This window comes from Hipposideros armiger, unplaced genomic scaffold (genome assembly GCF_001890085.2).
Source record: "Hipposideros armiger isolate ML-2016 unplaced genomic scaffold, ASM189008v1 scaffold_134, whole genome shotgun sequence".
Classification (NCBI taxonomy): domain Eukaryota; kingdom Metazoa; phylum Chordata; class Mammalia; order Chiroptera; family Hipposideridae; genus Hipposideros; species Hipposideros armiger.
This window is the reverse complement of record NW_017731484.1, coordinates 3,406,048-3,429,711: the sequence shown is the minus strand read 5'-3', so window position 1 is coordinate 3,429,711 and position 23,664 is coordinate 3,406,048. Positions and strand designations below refer to the sequence as shown.

At 43.2% G+C, this 23,664-nt stretch overlaps 2 protein-coding genes across 6 annotated transcripts in view; one reads left to right on the top strand and one right to left on the bottom strand.

The window, feature by feature from the left end:
* Positions 1-8,700, bottom strand: part of SRGAP2 (SLIT-ROBO Rho GTPase activating protein 2) — a 256,272-nt gene extending 247,572 nt beyond the window's left edge. Inside the window, exons 1-2 of one of the 4 annotated variants that reach the window (XM_019649659.1) lie at positions 8,425-8,700; positions 6,046-6,654 (exon numbers count right to left, since the gene is read on the bottom strand). In XM_019649659.1, the coding sequence (XP_019505204.1) occupies positions 6,046-6,112 (67 nt within the window). In that variant the 5' untranslated portion in view covers positions 6,113-6,654; positions 8,425-8,700. Of the gene's footprint in view, positions 1-6,045; positions 6,655-8,424 lie in introns of those variants that run through there. The other 3 variants (XM_019649654.1, XM_019649653.1, XM_019649658.1) reach the window with 3 other exon arrangements.
* On the top strand, positions 6,435-19,766 carry FAM72A (family with sequence similarity 72 member A). Of its 2 annotated transcripts, XM_019649661.1 has the most exons (5): positions 6,435-6,511; positions 10,055-10,192; positions 12,765-12,842; positions 15,497-15,621; positions 18,602-19,766. In XM_019649661.1, exons 2-5 carry the CDS (start codon positions 10,128-10,130, stop codon positions 18,694-18,696), a joined length of 363 nt encoding a protein of 120 aa, XP_019505206.1. In that variant the 5' UTR covers positions 6,435-6,511; positions 10,055-10,127; the 3' UTR covers positions 18,697-19,766. The 2 variants fall into 2 exon arrangements, with proteins under 2 accessions (XP_019505206.1, XP_019505205.1); XM_019649660.1 differs by lacking the exon at positions 6,435-6,511 and having other exon boundaries at positions 10,041-10,192.
* The last annotated feature ends 3,898 nt before the right edge of the window (positions 19,767-23,664 follow it).

Here is a 23,664-nt window from a genome sequence, read left to right as displayed (position 1 = left end):
GAGTCGCTGGCGACGGCGTAGGCTGCAGCCCCTGTGGCAGTGGGTTGCCATGGGCTACCGTGTGTAGCCAGCAGCCAGCGTGAGCGGCCAGCAGCAAAATGAAAATATGAATGTAGATATTAAATCTTAGCTCTAAAAAAATTTATCAGGACAGGTGAGTGCACAGAAATGTATACACAGGCTTGTAAAACTTTGGTATAGAGGGCATTTTCTAAAAATAGGGATACACCAATGTTCATAGCAGCAGCATTATTTGCAATTGCCAAATGTAGAAGCAACCCACGTGTTCACCGACAGATGAATGAATAAACAAAATGTGGTATATACATATAAAGTCCTTAAAAAGGGAAGGAAATTCCGACAAATGCTACAACACGGATAAACCCTGAAGACATTATAGTAAGTGAAATTAGTCACAAAAGGACAAATACTGTATGATTCCACTTATGTGAGGTAGCTAGTCAAATAGAGATGAGGGGATGGGGGGATACTGTTTAATGGGTACAGGGTTTCAGTTTTCCAAGGTGAAAAGAATTCTCTGGATAGATGGTAGTGAAGATTGCACAACAACATGAATGTACACTGAACTGTACATATAAGAACGGTTAAGAAGGAAAAAAAAATTTTTTATTTTAAAAAAGAATGGTTAAGATGGTAAATTTTACGTGATGTGTATTTATTTTATAGTTAGAGAAAGAGAGATGAGAGTTCTTACAAATTATTGTAAAATCAGTAAAAGTGTTATTTTGTCATTTTAAAAAAAGTTTTTAAGTGCTCTCATTATTTATATTTAAATCAAACAACTTCTGAGGTAACTTTCCCAAATTCCCCAAAAGGCCAATTCTATAGCTGACACCAAGTTAAAACTGTTCACTTGAATTTTATTACGGAGTAGAAATCTGCATATTGACATTTTCCCTGCAACATGACATAATATTTTCCTAACAAAGACCTCAGAGGCCTAAGGTGTAAGGTAACGAAAGCCTTTCTGGAAGGAGAACTCTACAGGTACCGCTGGCAACCCATGTGTATCTGGTGTGAACAGCGGGAGTCTATGAGTCAGGGCCAGGGCATCTACCTGCTGATTTTCGGAGTGTAGACCCTCCCTATCAAGGCCAGGTGAGACGCTGCCAACTTCACAGCAGAGAAATGATCAGGGCTTGTCCACTGTGTGATGCCTGTCCAGGTGGCCGAAACTACCCGATGGGCTTCTCCAAAGGAAACGTCTGTTCTCATTTCCCAAGAGAATGCCTGATGTTGGGAAAGCAAAGGACTGACTCCGCACAACACTTTCTAACCACTGCTGCTTTGCACAGCACAGCATCCCCAGCTCCTTGCCTACCACCCTCCTCCAGGCTCCTCCAACTCAGAGATACAGAATACCTGCATTTTTCCAAGAGCTTCATTTTCTTCCAGGAGTTCACCTGGCTGCAGAGTCTTATGTTCCCTGAGCAAGGGAAGAGGAGCCTTCAATCATCTAGCAAGAAGATGATAGCATCTGCTTCGGGCTTCCAACAAGATGTTTTACTGCAGCTTTTCAGAAACTGATTATATTTAAAGCTCCCTTGGGGGGCGGGGGCTGGGAGGAAAGACGCTTCCGAGAAGACCCTTGTTGGCATGAGTGAAGAACTGCTCAGACCTCCCAAGGGAACAAGTTGTTTAAATACCAGCAATCCATAGTCCCAAGTGCATGTGCACACACAATATGTCCAGAGTTTTCAATTTCATCCCCTGCTCTAAAAGGGTCCTGAAAGGGTTAAACTGTTGTAGGCAAAGGCCTGAGGCTTTTCTATCAAAATGCTCCAGGTGGAAATTACAAAATTTCACTTCTCAGCTCTGTGATGCATACAGTTCTTCTATGATGTGGAAAGGGGAGGTGAGCAGAGAGAGAAAGAGAAAGAGAGAGAGAGAGAGAGAGAGAGAGAGAGAGAGAGAGAGAGAGAGAGAAGAGAGAGGGAGGGAGGGAGGGAGGGAGGGAGGGAAGAAGGAAGACAGGGAGAGAGGGAGGGAGGGAGGATAGAAGGCAGGGTGGAAGGGAGGGAGGAAGGAAGAACGGAAGAGACAAGACTCCAAATGTTCTCAAAAAAGAGAATTCGACTGATCAGCATACAGTGCCACTGGGTTTCAGATGACTCCTCCTGGAAAATGTGCATGAACTGTCAATCTCAGGCTTTCCGAGGGGCTGTAAAAACTCAAGGCATGGAGAGGGCAAAGGAAAAGGGGTCTTGAATAAGGACAGGCCTATAGCTGGGCCTGTATGCAGTGATGTGAACCCACCCAAATGCCAGTCAGATTATTGCTTCTGGTAAATGCACCTTAGCCCATTTCACTGCTCGGACCCCAAAAGAAGCTAACAGGCTGGAGTCCAAAAGGGCTCAGGGTGATGACCATGAATCTGATCAGGGTAGTCAAGAATTTCCAGAGATTAATGTATATGAAAGTGCTTTGTAAATTGGAAAGAGCCATGTGAAAGCACTAAGAATACTATTGCTCTAGAATCAGACATCGAGAGGCATGAACTTTCAAAGGAATCTGAACACCCACAAACCAGAAACAATGATGGTTTTTTAAAAGGCGGCTTACGAGGCAGGCTGACTAAGGAGGCACACCCTCATAAAACCACACTGGGGTGGGGTTTGGGGCTGCAGCCTCAGAAGTCCTTCAGGGCACATTCACGCAGGTGGTTTCAAGGGAGGCAAAAAACACAGGATAGACAGAGTCCCACAAAGTCCATTTAGAGTCCACTGGATTCAAACCATTCTGACTGAAAAGGAGGACCCAGGACCCTGGTCAGAGACACAGAGAACAGCGGCCAATGATTCGTTTACCTGTTCATTTTACAGGTCCAGAGGTTTTAAGTGACTGGCCCAAGATACCTTTCGCTACTACTGGAGGAACTTACTGGAACTCAAGTTTCATTCCCAGACTTGTTTCCTATCATTTAAGAGATGGTGCTTTGGGGGCCAATAGGCAATGCAGCCTTACGGGTCAGCCAATTCAACAAGAAGTAAGGTTTGCTAACAGGAGAGCAGGCTGTACTAATACTGAGTGTCAAATACTGTGCTAAACAATTTTTATGTACTATCTCATTGACTCCTTACAACTACCTTAGGAAATGTACATCATTTCGTCTATTTTCCAGGTTAGGAAACTGAGGCTCAGGCAAGTCATGTAGCTGGCCCAAGGTGCAGAATTGAGATTTAAACCTGGATCCTTTAAACTCAGAAATTTGTGCTCTTAACCACCAGACCAAAATAGCAATTTTCTTTTTTATCTTGGCATCTGTAAGAGAAGTAAGACTGGCAGCAGTATGAGTCCCAGATAACACATAAAAAGCTGAAAGTCATAATAATTCTGACAAGGGCTTCCAGCTAACGTGGGAGCAAGAGGCAACCTAGAACCCAGGTCCCTTTTGTCTCCAAGCTCTACGCTTTTCCAGAGAGCACAGGTTCTAGAATGTAAGCTTCATGAGGGAGGGGACCTTTGTCTTGTTGACTGTACACTGCCACTCCCAGAACACAGAGAAGGCACTCAATAAACAGCTGATAAATAAAGGAATGGAGTCAGGCTGCTGTATGACCTTGGGAGGGCTTGTTATCCTCCCTAAGCCTGTTTCTTCATGTAGCAAATAGGGGATGAAATAATATCCACCTCCAGGGTTGATGTGAGGATTAAATGAGGCAATTCTTATAAAGCACTTGAGACAGGCAGGGACATAATGAGCACCCAAAATGTAATCTGTTATTATCATTATTACTACTAGTATCCATTGACAAATTTTGGCTTCTTAAGGATATTTTTTTTCCCTACTCTGGTCAGATAATGTTTCATAGTAAGTAGGAATAGAATAGAATAACGAATTGGGAGTCGGTAATGTGCTTCTAGTTTCAGATCTACCACTGCCTAGCTGTGTGACCTTGGACAAGCCTCTTAATTTCTCCGTACTCTCCTCAGCTATAAAATGAGGAACTAAACCATTCAAATCAGTTCCATAAGTGTTTACTGGACGCCTTCCGAGTAAGACATCATGCTCGGCCACTATAAAATCTATGAATACTGTCAATGGAAAAATATCAGAGCAAAGCAAAACAGTCCCCTGCTTATGGAAAGGTGGAAGAGAAATCCTAAATAGCCAACTTCATTACATCATTTCAATGAGCAATGTTTGTAAATACACGAAGTGTTTAATTTTGAGATACTTGTGAGAAATCCCTCACCAATAAGGAATCAGCAGATACGGTTCTATTAACACCTATCAGCCCCAAACCTTCCAAAAAATAAACATGTAAAATCACTTTGCACCTTAGTCAAATGGCGTGATTCTGGAGAGAAATCTGGGCAAGTCAAAGTTATTCACACTCCCTATGGCAACAGTTAAGACTAGGATATGTTAAAAAAAGAAAGAAAAAAAAAAGAATGATGATAATCTGGTTAAAACTGGGGGTGGGGGTGTTCCAGGAGCAGAATGCAGTACATCTGGACAGGACACAGAGGCCAATGGTCTATTGTTTACAAAAACAGGCCTGGATTATGAACAGTGACAAGAGGCCAAAACCTCAATTATAACTCAACAACCACACCTCTCCCAATCCCAGTTCAACTGAAGCTATCAATCAGTCAACTCCCCCATCTTCCGCAATAAACCCACCAATATTTGCAGCCAAGTGGATAGAAGGTCCCTCAGGACACGTCCAGCATTGACCAAGCTGATGACAGTAAAAAGGTGTCACGGGCACAATGGGGACTTCAAACTACCTTCCAAGCTTCCAAGAGATAAGGCAGCTTCCCATTTCAACCTCTACCCCTAACCCCAGCCCAGGCAATCATTAGAGGGGAGACATGGCCCTTCCCAGGTCTTCTATGATAGGAAAAGGTTTCCTTGCATTGATGCAGGGAGAAGAGGGGCCCCTCCCTCTGTACTCTGAAACAAAGGAAAACCCAGAGCTCCAACCATGTGGTGTAACATTCAAGGCCACCCACCTTTCCCACTCCCCAGCTAAGGTCTCAACGGGCTCGAGCCACACGGCTCTTCCCAGTCACTGGCCAGGAAGGAACATTGCCTTGTACAAACACATGCTGGGGCTCTTAAACAGGCAGGAACCCCTCCTATGGGAATCGCTGATTTAAAAAAAGGCTATCTGAGAAGGTGCTTTGATTCACATGCCAAGTAAGGCAGTCTAGACTAGATGTGCTGACAGGTCCCTGGGTTTCTCCGCATCCACATTTTGCTTTATCCTTCACATTTTTGCAAAGAGGTAGAGTGGGCTGTTAAAAGCATGTATTCTGGGGCAGTGGCTGACAATGCAGAAGGCTGAAACAATTATGTCTTCCCGTCCTCCAGAATCAGCACCACCCAGCAACCCTAACATTCCAACTCCATTCAGGTTTAGGTGAGGGCGGAGACCCATCCTAAGTGACCTTATTCTTTCTGTGCTCAGATCTCTGGCTGAATGCAAGACCACCAGAGACTAGGAAGGTGCAAGGTGCCCCCAAGGTGGCTACAGACTTCCTGTGTCCGATGCCACAGCAAATGTCATGTTTGGATACAGTGCATCAGAAAAAAACCCCGCCTCTCCTAGGGCTCTCCAAAGGTACACCTTCTCAAGGTTGCCTTTCTCTGCCTGGACTCCTCTTCAACCTCTGGAATAAATTCCCTAACACCTGTCAGATTTCAGTCGTCCTTCTAGGAAACCTGATTCAGACAACCAGAGGCAAATTGTGGCCTTTCACGCTCCAAGAACCTCCTGCCCCTCCCCCCACCCTCCCTCCACCCTATCCAGCCTGGGCGAAAGGGCTGCCAAAATAATGGCCAGCCCTACAGGGGCAAACCCTAAAGCCCACTCCAAAAAATCCCTTTCCTGGGCTTGTAGCCCCTGGCACTGCCCATCGCCAGAAGGTACAGACCCACATAGGAAACCACCTCTTGGGTCAGCCTGCCCCCACCTGCTCCACCCAAAGAAATGAACCTCCTGCAAATCAGGGTGAAAATACATGCCTCAATGGTCCACAGATCATATGCATTATGCTATTTTTCCAAGCCCTTACCTTTGACCTGAGTATCGTACTCTGCTATGATCTCCTTATCCTTTTTGAATTTGGCTGGAGACGTCATGTTTTCCTTCTTTCTTCCAAATTCGAATTGTGAATTGATAGATCCACGGGAAAAATCCAACCACCGAAATCAATACCTCCAAGACTGCTTCTCCCGAGGGCAGAAGGGGGCCCCCACGGTGGTCTCCAGCGCTCCGGGGAGCGCGGGCTGCGGGCTGGGCAGGCGGCTACGGCGGGCACATGCAGACGGTGAGCGCTGGGGCCGGGCGGGGTGACGGCTGGTTCCTGTGCTAGAGCCGGAGCCGCAGGCTCAGCATTAGCCGGGAGAACTGCAGCGCCCGGAGGCTGGCCTGGGGTCTGACATCAACGACACAGGCGGGGAGTGCAAGTCCTTCCGCACAACATGGTGTGGGGTTGCGGGGGTGTGGACGCGCCCAGCTGTGTCCCCGAGAGGGAATGGGTGCGTATCGGGGTGCCGGGGGAGGGCTGGGCGTGCTTCGCGGTTTTTTGTTGCACAGGCTCGAAGATGCTGCAAATCAAATCCCAAACGGGAGCCGCAGCAGCGCGGACTGGATCGGAAGTCGTTTGCTCCAGTTCACTTGCCTGTAAATGCAGGGGAAAGGGGAGGGGGCGATCAGCCCCGGCGCAGATCCTAATCGCAGCGGGGGTGGGGTAGGGGACGACGTTCCCTGTCCCGCCGCGGCCCATTCATCTCCAAACGCCGCCCGGCCGGGAGAGCTAGGCGCGGCGAGATGGGGAGGAAGGAAGCTCCCTCCGGATTTTGTTTTAAGGCTGAAAGAAAACACTTTGGAGCAGCCGCCTAAGCTGGCTTCGGGTGGGGACTGCGGCGGGAACGCGGGGCTCCGGGCGGGGACTGCGGCACCTCGGCGGCCTCCGGAGCCCTGCCAGCGCTGGGCAGCGGCCAGACCGAGGGAGCCCTCCCGGCCCTGCCTCCGACGCGGCCCCTGACCCCCAGCGGGGCAACTCGCGGGACATCAAAGGGGATCAAAGCCGGGAAGGGACAAGCCACCCGGGCACAACTTTTCTTCCCCTCCTGCCCCTCCTCCCAGTTGTTTTGTTTTTGGTTACTAGCTTCTCTTGGCAGCAAAATGTTTGGGGGGGGGTGAGGGGGGAGATCTGCAGGAAAAAGCCAGCTCGGCACGGGACACATCCAGGAAAACAATGTGGTCGGCAGAAGCAGGAAACGGGTTAGAGGCGAGGGTCGGAGTCGGGAAAACCGGGAAGCCGGGGGGATGGGGGGGGGCGGAAGGCAGCCGTCGCCTGCCCCAAGCCAGGGACAAGGGTGACTCTAAATGCTTCCCCCAATATTTTTGTCTTCCAAGCCCAGAGATCCGAGATACCGCACCCAATCCCAGGCTTGGGGGGAGGGGTTGGTGAGGGTCGCAGTCCCGGCTTCTCGCACCAGGAGGTGCCCGAGGAGATCCCGCCCCGGCCCAGGCCCGGAAGGCGGGAGGGAAGCGGGCTGGAGCGCAGATCCGTGCGCCTTGCTCCCCGGCGTGCCGCAGCGGCCACCCTCCCTCCTTGGCCTCCCCCTTCCCTCTCCGCGCCAGGAGGACGAGGCTCCCGCCGGTGTCTCCCACTTCTCGCGCCCGGAGAAAGGGCCACACAGAGCGAGGAAAACCGAGCAGAGACGGCCTGGTGGTTCAGGCGGGCAGGAAGCGGGGAGGGGGCTGCGAGGTGGGGTCCTAAGGCTGCACGGGAGCCGGGCATAACTGGAGCTGTCGCACACGCTTAGAAGACCGGGAGAGGGCAATGGTACCTTGAGGGGGATGGGAGGGGGCGACTTAGGAGGCTCGTGGGCCGCGGTGTTTCGTAGAGCGCAGGGATGTTAGCAACTTTGGGGACCCACATATGGGTCTGGGAACCGGAGTGCGAAGAGGAGCCGTTCGGGACGGGCCGGGGGCTGGGACCCGGGAAGAGCCCCGGAAGCAGTGCGGAACACCCATTCTTCTGGGTCCAGGGCTGTAACCCGACTGACTGCCAGGGCTTGGAGACAGCGTTAGACGGCAGCCAATGGTTACGGGTAATGCCAACGACGGCTGCCCCAAGGTGGACTAAGGCTGTTCGTATACCGAGGACTTGGGGAGGGAGCTGGGTGCGGGCTGCGGGACGGCAAGCCAGGGCAGAGCCCCAGGCAGTGTGGGGAAGAGAGACGCAGTCCTTAGAAGCATTACGGGCTGTACCCGGGGATTTGAAGAGGGTCGCGAGGGAGGGGGATTCTGGGCGGCACCGCGAAGGCGATGCAGCAAGCAGCATCCGCGCCTTCTCCTTTCCGTCCCTGCCTGGGTTTTTTCGGTCAGGGTCCAGCCCCGCGGCGGGGAATAAGAAAGGGGAGAAGGAAGGAGCCTTTACCTGGCTCTGACGCGACGGGTCCCAGGCCCCCGGCTCGGCTTCCCACTCAGAGTTCTCCTCCCCTGTCTTCCCCGCCACCCGCTTCTACGCAGATTGGTCCCCTAGTCCCCAGAAGAGCCTCCGCCAACTCCGCAGGACCCCGCCGGGAAGCAGAGCCCACCCCCTTGCCAATCACCGCCCGATTTCTATCGACCGATGGGGCTTGTAACCAATAGGAATAGCTGATCCCGAGAGGCCAGGAATAATAAGGAGGTGGGGTTGGCAAAACTTGGAGGTGTGACTAGCACTACCGAGGCGTGGTCACGGAGTAAGCTCAGGCGGTGGCGGAACCCTGGAGTAGAATTAATGGGCGGGATTAAGTTGGAACCAACAACCAAACACAAATTTTTGAGAAAAGGCACGACCAATTGGACCCGGGTGCTGAGATCAGTTTGGCTTTCTGGTTGGCCGAGCTTGGCTATACCTCCGATTTCATTGGCGGGTTCCGGGAGGTTTGGGCGGACTGGTGAAAGAGGCAAAGACGCCTCTCGTGCTTCTTATTGGAAGACGTTCTACAGTCCGGTTTCTACTCTCTATTGGCCAAAATTCTCTGCAACGCCCCTCCTCCCACCGTTACTGGGGCGGGGCGTACGGTCTCCTCGCCACTAAGATCTCGTTAAGGGAGGGCTCCCGAGCCTTCCAATGAGGGACGTGGGCGAGCTGTAGTTCTCCCAATCCGTGGGCTGCGCTGGCAATTCAAACTGACAGAGGGTTGGAAAGGCAGAGACAGCGGAAGAGGGGGTTAAAAAACTACGTGTTCGGTGACAGAGACCCTAACGCCGACTGAGCCCCCAAACCGACCTCGATTCCGCCCCCCCCCACCACCACCACCACCGCGGGCTCCGGAGCGGCCGCTCGGGAGAGACCGGAGGGGAAGGCGGGGTTCACGAGGGAGAGTTAAGGGAGGAGGACGCGAGAGAAGCAGCGCGTGAGCCAGCACGCGGAGGGCTGGGGGCTCCTAGGAGAGACGCGAAGCAGGGGCCGGCGAACGAGCGGAGCTGAGGAGAGTCGCGGAGGGACTGAGGAGAAGCAGGGATCGTCCCGGTGGGAAAAGCGGAGGGGATTTCTGAACCTTGGGAAGAGAAAGATTTCCAAAGAGGAGACGTGGGTAGGGACGCTGAGCCCGCGATCCAACCGAGAGGAATTCGAGCTCTCCGGAGGAGGGGCCTAAGAGAGGAGACGCTTTAAATACGAGATTGAGCTGGAGAAGCTACGGGAATTGCTCAAGGGGCGGGAGCTGGAGCAGAGGATCCTTTTAGACCGGAGGAAGGGAAAACAGTAGAGAGGTCCCGGAGGGCCCTTGCAGCTGGGCCCCTCCCCACTTCAAACTCCACTCCCTTCCCCGAAAGTCAAAAGGAAGGCTCCAATTGCTGCATCCCTCCTGTTTCTACTCAATAAATATTCCTTTGACCATCTCACGGGAAGACAGAATAGAACTCATTTCCCTCCCGATTTTAGGGTTTAGAAAAGCTCGAGGCCTCGCCATTTGCTTTTCAGCCTGGGGGGAATCAAACTAGGAAGGGTCTTGCTCTTGTTTCCGTTCTCAAAACCCCACACCTCATCCTTCCCGGGCCGCCATGTCTACCGGCAGTTGTAGTTTCAAGGACCGGTGCGTGTCCATCCTGTGCTGCAAATTCTGTAAACAAGTGCTCAGCTCTAGGGGGATGAAGGCTGTGTTGCTGGCTGATACTGAAATAGACCTTTTCTCCACAGACATCCCTCCTACCAAGTAAGTCATGCTAGTGTCGGGCAACGGTAGCCTTTAACTAAATGGGGAAAATGTTTGGCCTGGACCTCTGGGAGTCAACAAGGAGGTTATCATTTTGTTGTTCCAGCCACTCCCAACAGTCTGATGATCCCCTTGGAGTATAACGAAGTGGGCAGACTGTCTGGACAAAGTCTGTGGTTTAGCCAGAGCGGTCAGTCCTGATGTAATGCTTCTAGTTCAATTATAATCATGTGACCACATCTCTTAAGTTGGAGCCCAGGTGCTATGTCCTGCCCAAACGTTCTGTCTCACTGGATCAAGTCCATGACCTAGACTCTAGGTAAATTCAGGCAAGCTTTTCCGTACTGTTGGAGAGATCTTTAACGTTTGTCGTTTTTATCCATAGTTTGACACCAAAAATAAAAAACATTTATAGCTTTCCACCATTATTTGCAATTGCATTCTCAATCAGATTCCATTGTCTATATAATTCAGTATTCTTTTTCTCAAAAAAATCTCTCTTTCTTGGAATGAGAGATTTAAATATATTTTTATGAGATGAAATAGAGACTTAGCCCTAAAATAATCCTTGTCTCCCATAAAGCCTATTGATATGCATTCATTTGCATAAATAAATTCTGTTTTCAGTCACTACCCACTTTCTGGTGTAGAGTCCTTAAGAATCTGCTTTCTATTTGGAAAAAGTAACTATTTGACTCAAATATATCTTTTTCTATCTCTAAAAGGCACTTTCTTTTTCCATAGTTAACCTCTAGTTCAGCGGTTCTCAACCTGTGGGTCGAACGACCCTTTCACAGGGGTCGCCTAAGACCATCGGAAAACAAAAAGATATTTACATTACGATTCATAACAGTAGCAAAATTACAGTTATAGAGTAGCAACAAAAATAATTTTATGGTTGGGGGTCACCACAACATGAGGAACTGTATTAAGGGGTCGCGGCATTAGGAAGGTTGAGAACCGCTGCCTAGCTATTACATGATTTTCAAGATTTATCCCTTTATTGAAACTTTGTCATTAGAATGAAAGAGTAATTATACAAAATATGGATGAACTGCTAGCTATTCTTTGGACACATAGCCAGAGGAGGCTGACTATAATAGTCATATTTATTTATTTATTTATTTTTATTTATTTATTTTACCTTTTAAGGAGAGCACAGCTCGCAGTGGCCCATGTGGAGATCAAACCAGCAACCTTGGTGCTATTAGCACCACGCTCTAACCAGCTGAGCTAACCAGCCACCCCAGTCATAATACTTTAAATAGAAGCTTTAAAAAAATTTTTTTAATATACTCAAAGCTGTGGACCCTCCCTACTTGAAATCTTTTCTGAATTGGTTTAAGTGTAGTCATGCCTAATGGCAAACCATTTATTGCAAAGATAAGTGGGTTGATATTTTCAGTATGTGTGTGTTTGGTGTGTTGCAAAAAAGAAAAAGCACGAGACAATAAATCTGGAACCTACTATTGCAAAGGTTCTATGATTAAAACTCATTCGTCTTTACAATAGCTGTGGTAAGTAATAAGAGTCATAAGGAGGGCTCAGATATGTGAATTGTTAGCGGTTAGAGCAGAATCTAGAATAGATTCAGGTCTTTCCTATTGTCTACTCTTCCTTGTAGGGGTGATAATGGTAATGGATTAATGTGCTAAGATGTGTGTAAATCAATGAACACATAAGAGTTTTTAAATGGAAAGTTTGTCATATTTATGGTGAGCTCACAAATATTAACTGACTCTTACAAAATGTACTGTAGTTTTACTTAGAGCCTCTTTCAGCTCTTTGGGACTACAAAATTCATACTAAATCACAATCAAAAGTACATTTTCTGGCAAGGACATGGAAATATTGGAACCCTTGTGCACTATTGGTGGAATATAAAATGGTGCTACTGCTTTGGAAAACGATAGCAGTTCCTCAAAAAATTGAATATAAAATTACCATATGACCCAGCAACCCCACTTCTGGATATATATCCAAAAGAATTTAATGCTGGATAGAAGAGGTATGTGCACACCCATGTTCTTAGCAGCATTATTCACAATAACCAAGAGGTGGTGTCAAATAAACAGTTTAAATTTAAAAAAAAAAAAAAAGAGGTGGAAGCAACCCAAATGTCCATCAATAGGTGAATAAGCAAAATGTGGTATATACATCCAATTAAATATTATTAAGCCTTAAAAAGGAAGGCTATCCTGTCACATACTATGACATGGATGGACCTTGAGAACATTATGCTATGGAAAAATAAGCCAGTCACAAAAAGACATACTGTATGATTCTGCTTATATGTGGTATCTAAAGCAGTCAAATTAATAGAAACAGAAAGTAGAATGATGGTTACCAGGGGCTGGAAGAACATGGAAATGGGGAATTGTTTCATGAGGACAGAGTTTCCATTTTACAAGATGAAAGAGGTCTGGAGATTTGTTGCACAACAATGTGAATACACTTAACAGTTCTGAACTGTACATTTAAAAGTGGCTAAGTTAGTAAATTTTGTGTTATGTGTATTTTATAATTTTTTTTTAAAGTGCATTTGACTATCTCTGCGCTTTTACCTCTCCAGCACAGTGGACTTAATTGGAAGATGCTATTTCACTGAAATCTGCGAATGTAAACTGAAGGACATCGCGTGTTTAAAATGGTATTTATGGCAATATTCTAGATAGCCCTGGGTTTGCTAGATGGATGTTGACACCAAAGCAGAAAGAAAGGTTCAGTGGGCTGCATCAAGCACTGGTTATAACCCACACAATGAGCCATTGAAACACCATTTGTTACTTAGAGCTGTTTCTTAAAAGGACCTGTGACACTTCACATTTGTATATGATTTTACAATTTTCAAAGTTCATTGACAAAATCTGCTTTCGTTTTTAAAAAAAGACTATGTAGTTCAGATGAAAAATACATTTGGATTTACAGTCATAAAAATCAGGTTCAAGCCTTGCCCCCCACACTTACTATCTATGTGATCTTGAGTAACCTCCTTAAACCTCTAAACCTTTGACCCTCTGTTTTCTTATTTAACTTACATCTTAAGAAGCTAAACTTGAGAATATAAAAACTATCTTCTTAAGATATAAATTAAAATATCTTTTGTGTTTACCTTATAGAGTTGTAGACAAGATCAAATGAATTATGAATGTTAAAAGGCTGATAAACTATAAATTACAACACAGATGAAAGCTATTACTGTTATTTTTTGTGAGGTAGACCTGAGTGTTATTAGTTCCATTTTAGAAGAAGGTTAAGATTTCCTCATTTAAATGGGGTTTGGATTATAAGTTATAATCATAATTAAGTTAGCAAACTTATTTTATGCTGGCTAAATCATTCATTCATTCCAACTATATAAGGAGATCCTACCAGGTGCTAGTCATTGTTATAGGGACTAGAAACAGCAATAAACAAGACAAAATCACTGGCCTTTGGGCGTTATACTCTAATGGGAACACAGCCAGCCAACAGGGTATTTAAATAAATAAGATATTGAATAAGGCAGGATGTACTCCAAAGGAAGTAATTATAATAAGTGATAGAGACTAATAGAGGTTGGAAGAGTAAGAGCTATTTTAGAGTGCATGGTCAGAGGAACCTTCTCAGGAGAAGGTAACGTTGGAGTTGAATCCTAAAGGGGGAGAAGGAGCCAGAGGACGAATGTTCTAGGCAAAGGGAACAGCAAGTACAGAGAACGCAAGGCAAGAAGAAGCTTAACATGTTCAATGAATAAAAAGATGATGACAGTGTGGCTGAGACATTGTGATCATGGGGGAGAGTAGCATGAGTAGATTAGAGTCGTAGTCAAAATACAGATAATCTCGAGCAGCGCTGTCCAATAGAAATATGCAAGCCGCATATGGAATTTAAAATTTTCTAGTAAACCATATTTTAAAAAATAAGAAACAGGTGAAATTAATTTTATGGGTTAAATATATGTTATTTAACCCAATATATCCAAAATATTCTCATTTCAACATGTAAACGACATAAATTATTGAAATATTTTATGTCCTATTTTTTTATTCTTAGTCTTTTAAATCTGGTATATGTGTTATACTTAACATCGGATTTCAGTTCAGTCTGGCCAAATTTCAAGAGCTCAATAGCCACATTTGGATGGCGCAGATCTAGACCTTGGTATGAAGGGGTTTGTTTTCATGTTTGACAAGTGGAAAGCCATTGAAGAGGTTTTAACAAGGGAGCAAAATGATCTGATATAGAATGTTAGTTCCATGAGAACAAAACCCTTGTATTCCTAGCACCTAGAATAGTACCTAACACATAATACATGCTCCATAAACATTGGTTGAAGGAGTGAATGAATACAGGCAGTAATTAAAGCCATAGAATTTACTCTTGCAATCTAGTCTTACAAATAACTGTCAGCCCTAGTCTAAGAACAACTTTTGTTTTCATTTGTTTGCCTTTCAAGCAGATTATGATCAGAAGACATATTTTAGGTGGGCTGGTACCTTTTATAGTATTTTTTATAGGGCCTCACAAAATTGACTGACTCCCACATCTCATTGGGTGAGAACAAGCTATAATAAGAATTTTTACAACTCAAGGTATAAGCAGTTCATGTTGTCATTTTTTTTGTAAAGCACTAAAACATTCCCTGTATTTTCACTCTATTTAATAGTAACCAGATAGGAAAAAAATAAATCTGTGGAAAGTGAGGTACCTGTAATCAGATGGATAACCCTGAAGACATTAAAAACTTTTGCAACTTTCTCTACAAGCTGTGGATTTGCTTTAGTTCTGAATTCCTACAAAAACACTGAAACTAAAATTAGAGCAGCCAGCTTGTGTTTGGTTTCCAGGGGCTCATGCTGTCTTCCTACTCCTCCATCTGTTGAAACGGTTTTTAGGTGCTGGCATGGAGCTAGAACGTATAAGAACCCAACTTGCCACAGTTCTGGGAATAGCAAAAACCTTTTACCCACAGATCTGAATTTATTTAATATATTTTGTCTGTACTGCACATCAATTTGGGATGTTTTACAGAATAAATGACAACCTTGTAGCATCTAGAAGCTGGGTTCTGAAGGAAGAATGAATAAAATAATACTAGCAAACAAATGGAAAATGTGTTAGTATTATTTCACTTAAAGACTATTTTCCTACTTGACAGTGAAACTGTAACCATTATCAGAGACTCTCATCCCAAAGATCCCAGCAATGCAGGATGTTAGGGAGGAAATAAAGTCTTTAGATCATCTATTTACATTAGCACATAAAAATGCTTATATGGCCAGGTATTACATGGTAGCTAATAATATTTACTTTCTTTTTTAGTGGGAACATTGTAGGTTATCACGTAATTGTTCCATGTTGTTCCTGCCTTCTTTCCTGTAACAATGGACACTTCTGGATGTTTCACAGCCAAGCAGTTTATGGTATTAACAGACTAGACTCTACTGGTAAGAAACAATTGACTCAGACCTTCCTCTAACATTTGTCTATCAATATCTGAGTGAAACCCCCAATAGATCATTTTAGGATTCCTTCTGAGACCTTTCTACCTGGGTTGGATCCACTAGAGTGAAGTGTCACTACTTTTATCCCAAACATTCACTTATGGAAACTGCTAGCCAAAATTCATTGTCATTTCTATTTTCATCATTGTATTGAAGACCCTCAAACTTAGCTAGATTTTATGACCTTTTTTTTTTTAAATTGAGCCATCCTGCCACCTGTTGGCAGCTCAGCAGCTGCTCAGCTCAGGCCAGGAATCGAACCGCTGTTGCTCAGAGCTCATACTCTTTAGCGAGCTCTTAACCAACTGAGCCACTCGGCCGGCCCCTATGGCCTTTTTAAATTGATATTTTAATTGCTCTAAATTGCTGCCTTGATATGTATTATGACTCCAGAGAATTTTGGAAGATTTTAGATTTGATAGTCAATTGTGTGTGTGTCTGTGTGTGTGTGTGTGTGTGTGTGTAAGAAAGTGAGAGGGGGAGGCTGGGGCTGGGAGGAGTTGGGAGGCAAGATGATTAGGTAACAACTCTATTTGGTGATATTGCTTTAGGATAAAAATGGACATTTTAACATCTATATTAATAAATTATGATAGAATTTTAGTCGGGAAATGTTTAATACCAATATGTTATACTAATTATTTAATAGGAAATATACAATCAATTCTTAAAGGATGCTTACATTTTATATTGTCTTTAGCCATTCAGTTTTGTCATAGGACAGATGTTCTCAATGTTTACTATCTATTTACACAAAAAATTAAGTTGACGTTTAGTGGAACTTTTTTAGTGGGAACTGAAGTTTATAGACCTTTAGTTTACAGGACAATTTTAAGGAACTTGACAATCCAAGTTGGCACTAACACTCAGGTTTTTAAATGTTTTAATCTTCTTCAGAACTTAAAATATATTCCTTTTTTTAAGTATGATTTGTTTTCACTGACTAAAAGAGCACGAGTTGTAAGCTAGGTTGTCATGGTCTCTAAACCCTCCAATTATGTTTGGGTTTTTATAGACTCAGATTTTTTTTTTTAATCACCTGGTGTTCAATTGTGGCTCTGAACCCATTATTTGGGGTCTTAATTTAAGACTCTAGTATGTTAAGAAGGCCATTTTTGAGCAAGGACTTATCTGAACTCCCCTAAGTGAGATATAGGCTCCTAAATTAGGTTTCCAGTTTCATATTTGTGTTGTTCATGGGACACATTAAAGGAAGTTTCTACTTTGATATTTTTTTTCTACTTCGTATAGTTCAAAACACAGGGTGGAGATTTTTCAATTTTGATTTACTTTTTTATATTAGTTAATTTTTCAAAGATAAAAGCCCAGCATTCTTCCACTTGCATTGAATCTAATCCATGAGAAACAGATGTATCGCAGGATTTCCTTCCTCCCTTCTTAACAGAGAAAGGAAGGTGCTGCTTCTGTCAGATCCGATCTCTTAGTTTATTTTTTCTTCTTTGAACCAATTATGCCGAGCTACTCATGTCTCTGAGACTCCAAGAATATCAAACTTCTCCTTTGTAACCCTAATATTGTGATTTAAAGCAGAATTTTCTAGATGCTTGATATAAAACAGAATTTCTCATGGGTGGTGGAACTGTCCTTAAAACACCAGAATCAGCAGCTTTGAAGGAATACATACCCAAGCTTTATAAAATTCTAGAATGTTTAGATTGAGAGGGCCCCAAGAAGTCTATGTTCTAGGTTAGCCTACACATATAGACCTGATTTCCCAAAATTTTCCCAAGGAGGATTGGGAAAACTCAGTTCAAATTCCCTGGGATTAGCAAATGCCCTCAAAGGCAAATTGACTTCAGCTCTCCATTGACCTTCATGGGTTATAATTGTCCCTTAGATTTTGACCTAGTGATTCCTTACGATCCTATCAGCTCTTCAGTGCCATTTTACCAGAAGCAAAACACCATTCATTCTTGGGGGGAGAGGGGGCAGGAGAGGTGGTTTTTTTATTATAAACAGTTCAAACACAAAAAAATTACTGAAAACAATAATGATAGGCATGCATACCGTAACAAAAATGAATGGCTCCAGACAATATAAAATGGATTATATAAATATCCTTTAAGAATTAGTTATATATTTCCTACTAAATGATTAGTATAACGTATTGGTATTAAATATTTCCCTTGGGGGCCGCCGAGCGGCGCAATGGTTAAGAACTGGCTTGGGACACCAGAGGGCCCCAGATTGGATCCCACATATGAGGGCCAGTGACACTGCCCTCTGCAGCTAAGATGCTGAACAACAGCTCAACCTGGAGCTGGGCTGCCCGTGAGTCGCCTCCGATGATGTAGGCTGCAGCCCCTGTGGCAGTGGGTTGCCATGGGCTACCGTGTGTAGCCAGCAGCCAGCGTGAGCAGACAGCAGCCGCAGTGAGTGGCCGTCCAGAAGCCGGCAACTTATCTGCCTCTCCTGGGAAGAGTGCAATGATGGTGCCAACTTGGGCCAGTGAAGCAACTTCCTCCACAACTAGATTGAAGACAAAACGACAGCAACTTGTCTGTTCCCCTTCCCCCAATTCCCCAGCGCTGTTCCCATCCCCCCAATTCCCCAATAAAAATCTTTTTAAAAAAAATTTTAAATAGATTTGAAAATTATCAGTGTAGAGTGATTATGGCATAGTGTAGCTGGAGGCAGGGTTTGAGTAAATGGACTCCTGAGATCCTTTTGAGTTCCAAGATTCTAGAATTCAAGCCTTTGCTTAAAAGGGCTTAAAGAATTTTTATGTCTTAGATGAATAATATTAAATAAATTTATTTGTGGTACATTCTTTCATAGTTTTTCTCTTTACTGCTAACACTGTGGTTTAATATAAGAATGTTAACATATAAGTTTTTTTTATATCATGATCTGAGTTGTACAGTAGTCAGCACCAACTAACTTTATGATCTTTTGTTTTCAGGTGTTAACTTCCTACTTTGGGGCAACTTGCCAGAGATAGAAGAGAGTGCAGATGAAGATGGGTCGGATATCTCAGTAGAAGAATGTATTAGATGAATATAAAATTATGATAGATATAATACTCAAACTTTTTCTGATTCAAAATGTATATTGATGGATCAACTTTAAAATTATTAGTAAGAATTTACCAGTGATTTCTTTTTTTGGAAACAAAAATGGGGCATTTTTTTATTTATTTATTTGTTGTCTTAAATTAACTGAGTGTACTGTAATTTGAGCCAATGTAGTTGTTTTCTTCTACTTCTACTTCTTCCTCTTCCTCTCTCTTTCCCTCTGCCTCATACAGATGTATTCTCAAATTCAGATAGAAGAAGATTCTTTCATGTGTCACTCAGCTACCTACCTCCCAATCTGAGAAGTTTTTCTTACAATTAGGTGTCAGATACCATTATTTTACATTTTTGAAAAGGGGCGTTAGTACCCACACATATATCAACAGTGCATATATACATGCATGAATCCATGCATACATATGGGAAGCTCGACTTGGAATTGAAGTTTAACAGGGAATCTTTAAAAACAGGCTGTTAGGTTTCCATGGGTACTGGTTTTCATGTTATATTGGTGGTAACTATAATATGGAGCAAGGCTGTGAATCAGCAAATAGAATAAATTTTAAAATGTATGACATTCTCTTGATTCCTCAACATGATGTTAGATAAATGAATTTGTCAGAAAATTATCAATATATACTGTTTACCAATATTATTCATTTATAGTCTTTTAACATCATACGGATATTGTATTATGAAAGCCAGATAAACTGAACTTTAAGTCATCCCATTCGCTAGGGCTTTCTCCGTAAATAGCAAATTTTAGATGAGTAGTCTCAGTCCAACCCTTTAATAGGGAAAAACAAAACAAAACAATAATTAAAGAAGTGGTTTGCTTAAGCCATTGTACATTATAAAGAGTTTGTTCTTTTTTTAAGCTGCATTCGGAGCCACACGGGAATAGGAAACGGATAATGTTGGATTCTGGTCTTATGTATAGCTAAAATGAATGTATCGCCTTAATCAATATCTCAGCTGTAGGCATTTTGTCAATAGTGATACCAAAACAGACTGAATTGTGGTATTGTAAATAAAGTTTTGTTCTAAAAATGATCAGCCTTTCTTTAATTTTTTTATTGTACCCACTTTTCTTACCTAAAAATATAAAAGTATAGAATATAAAAACTCACATTTACCGAGTGCTTACCATGTGCCAGACACTGTTCTAAATGCTGTACACATTTAATTCACTTATTCCACACAAGCAACCCATGAGAGATAGGTACCATTATTATTCTTTTTTTACTGATAAGTAGGGTGAGGCATAGAGAGGTGAAGTAGCTTGACCAAGGTCACGTAACCAGTCAGAGATTTGGCCAGATCCAAACTCAGACAGACAGACGGACTCCAGAGTTCCTGCTGTCATCTTTATGCCATCACCCTGAGCACCTTCAGACATTCATTAGCTATGCTTTTATTTAGCCAAGGGAGATGCTGGAGAACAACTACTGTATTATGTACCCTAGGTGAGGGCTCAGTGACTAATTTCAATGTTGAACAAACTCATACTGGGTCTTAGGGTAAACGACCTGTGGGCATTGACCGAATTATTTACTGTAAACCAAGATAAATGATGCTTTAGAAATGCTGTTACTGGTACTTGGAAAACTTTTTCAAAAGTCTTTCACACTGACCATCAGTACTGCCAGAAGGTCATCAAAAGAACCAAAGGGATGAGTGGAACAATTTGTTTTTCAATTTGGGATTTTTTTTTTTCTTTTAACCTCTCTTAAAGACTTTCTGGGGGCCGGCCGAGTGGCGCGATGGTTAAGAACTGGTTTGGGATGCCAGAGGGCCCCAGTTCGGATCCCACATATGAGGGCCAGTGACACTGCCCTCCACAGCTAAGATGCTGAACAACAGCTCAACCTGGAGCTGGGCTGCTGTGAGTTGCTGGCCACTGCGTAAGCTGCAGCCTCTGTGGCAGTGGGTTGCCATGGGCTACTGAGTGTAGCCAGCAGCCAGCAGCCGCAGTGAGCGGCCGTCCAGAAGCCGGCGACTGATCTGCCTCGCCCGGGAAGAGCGCAATGATGGTGCCAACTTGGGCTAGTGAAGCAACGTCCTCCACAACTAGACTGAAGAACAAAACGACAGCAACTTGTCTGTTCCCCTTCCCCCAATTCCCCAGCGCTGTTCCCATCCCCCCAACTCCCCAATAAAAATCTTTAAAAAAAAACCACTTTCTGAAACAAGGTGACATAATGGGTAAGATAAAAAAATAAATTGATACATTATATAATGTTTCAGTTAACTTGTTCAACTGAGAAGATAAGTTTAATGCTGGAGTAGAGAATGTGGCAAGTTTAAAATTCAACAGAGGTCATCTGGTTTCCGGTCTGCACGTGCCTTCAAAGGCTATGGTTGACTGAGGAGCTCTTTGAAGAATAAAAGCAAGACAGAGGTGCACTGATTGAAGCAAGCCCCAAATATGATTCTGCTCCAGATGGAGAGTATTTCAAATTACTCAGCTACCTTTTGGCTAACTGGGTTACAAGAAAGTCAATTCTAAGCCGAAAATGGATTAATAATGTTTTATCTAGAGAAATATATTTCTGACACTTTTTTTTTTTTTAGCTGAGCCATCCTGCCACCTGTTGGCAGCTCAGCGGCAGCTCAGCTCAGGCTGGGAATCAAACCAGCGATCCCGTTGCTCAGCTCACACTCTTGAGTGAGCTCTTAACCAACTGAGCCACTCGGCCAGCCCCTTCTGACACTTTTTAAATAAAAGCAAATTACATGCACTCTGGTAAGACCAAAAGCAGAATCACATATGTGGATTTGGCATACACTTTCCAGTCCTAGCATAATTCCTAGGCCTAGGAAATCTATTTATGCTTTGGTGCTCTTCTAATATTTGATTTAACAAAACTGCATTATGCTCCTATGGTGTGCCAAGAATTGCACATTGACAGGCTCACACTTGCCTTCATGGAGTATGCAGTAGGTTGGGGAGACAATTGAACCCTATGAGTTCCATTTAATGCATAGGTTTAAGTGATTTAACAAAGGCCTGCTTAAATTCAGTGACTCCTTAGATGAAAGCACAATCATTCTGAGTAGTAAGAGAGAGTGGGAGTTGAGAAAGCTACAGAGAAGAAATGATACTTCAGCCAGGCTTTGAAGCACAGTTAGGGGTTTGCCAGCTGGGATGAAAACCCCAGGCAGAGAGAATAGTGTAAAGACATGGACCAGTATTTAAAAGTATCTGGCTTATTTGGTAAATTACAGGTGGTCTCTTATACCTTCCAAGATATGTAATGAGAATTCATTAGAAGATGAAGCTAACAAGGAAGGTTGGGATCATGTTATGAAGAATGTTCTATGCCATTCTAAGTTTAGAGTTGCTCTAGCAGCAATGTACAGTCATTGAGATTTTTAGGCAGGAGAATAAAATGATGAGATTTAGGATGATAGCTCTGATGGTAAAGTGTAATCAAGTTTAGTTTTCCTACTGTCTTTTCTTTGATGCACTTAACAACTTGACCATGGAAGTTATATTTATTGCTTTTACCCTAAGAACATATAGGTCTTTAAGTTCCCTGAATTTCTTGTCTTTCATGAAACATCTGGTCTGCAGTAGGGCACTGCCTTTTTTCCATCTTCCATCTTGTCATTCCTAAAGTTCAAAGACGGGACAGTGAGTCATCAGGCTCTCCCACTATGGTTTTTTTTGGTTTTGTTCCCCCCACCCCCCTGGTCCTTTATCTTTTTTCCTCAGATCAGTTTCTCAACCTCAGACTCAGGCTCTGTTGAGTGAGGCATCTTGGGTGGGGCCTAATCTCAAAGCCATAATATTTTGAATAATTCTTGGCTCTGAAAATCAGGTCTTTAAATATTACTAATCTGGGGAGATTACCCCACAAAGAACTGCTGTTTTGACCTCTGAGTCACATGTGTTTGATAAAGAATAATCTATATTTCTTTTTTTTTAGTAAGGAGGATGTGGCCATAATATATAAATCATGATATAAAAAACAACTAATTAGAACATAAATGGGGAATAGGGAAATGTAAGAGAGGATCTATGGATTAAATTGTCTTGCTTCCATGGTGAATTACTCAATGAAGGCTTTCCCTATTTTAGCATTCATGCTTATAAAAGGAAATAGTTTCCTTTTCTGCTTTTTTTTTAAACTGTAAAAGCAGCCTAAACCATAGTTTCTTTCTTGCCTGGTATTGAGTGTATGCCAAATCTACCCTAAACTACACAGATGGAAAAAATTAGTCTATGTCTGTGGTACCTCTAGGGTTGAATATTTTTAGTACTTAAATCTTTAGCTAAAGATTCTTTTTTCCTAGACTCTCATAGAATCATTTTATTGTTATCCAACGGATAAACTTACTGAGGTAAAAAAATCAATAATATCATGTGTTTGTATATCCCTTTATAGTTTATTATGAGATTTCACATACACCTTAATTTAATCCTCAGGATAACCTTGGAAGTTATTCCCATTTTACAAATTAAGAAAAAAAAACAACCTCAGTCTCAACACTCAGAGAGTTAGAAGAATTTAAACTTGAATGAGTGTCTTCTCATCTTAGTTTTGGGTTCTTTCTTACTTCTCTAACCAACCCTAAACCTGAGGTTTATTTTTCCCTCACTAGCTATAAAATTTAGGACAAATTCTCTTTCATTTTCAGCCTCAAAGCCTAACTACTCTCATTAATTAATCCATTCAACAAATCTTTATTGCGTGCCTACTGCAGGAAAAATGAAATCTGAGGATACAGAACTAAATAAACAAAGTACCTGCTCTCATGTGGAGCTAACATTCTGTTGAGAAAGAGGAAGAAAGTGAGCTAACATTTATTGAGGGTTTATTGTATGCCCAGCACTGTTTTAAGGGCTTTACATGCAACAACCCTAAGAGGTAAATCCCTTTGTTATCATTACCATACTGTTCCAGAAACTGAGATGTAGACAAGTTAAAGAATTTGCCCAACATCA

Bases quoted from the DNA above. Each gene is read 5' to 3' on its own strand.
- FAM72A (XM_019649660.1), top strand. From the start codon at position 10,041: ATGTCTACCGGCAGTTGTAGTTTCAAGGACCGGTGCGTGTCCATCCTG. The intron at 10,193-12,764 runs GTAAGTCATGCT...TTACCTCTCCAG, and splicing joins ACAGACATCCCTCCTACCAA to CACAGTGGACTTAATTGGAA. The intron at 15,622-18,601 runs GTAAGAAACAAT...TTTTGTTTTCAG, and splicing joins TAACAGACTAGACTCTACTG to GTGTTAACTTCCTACTTTGG.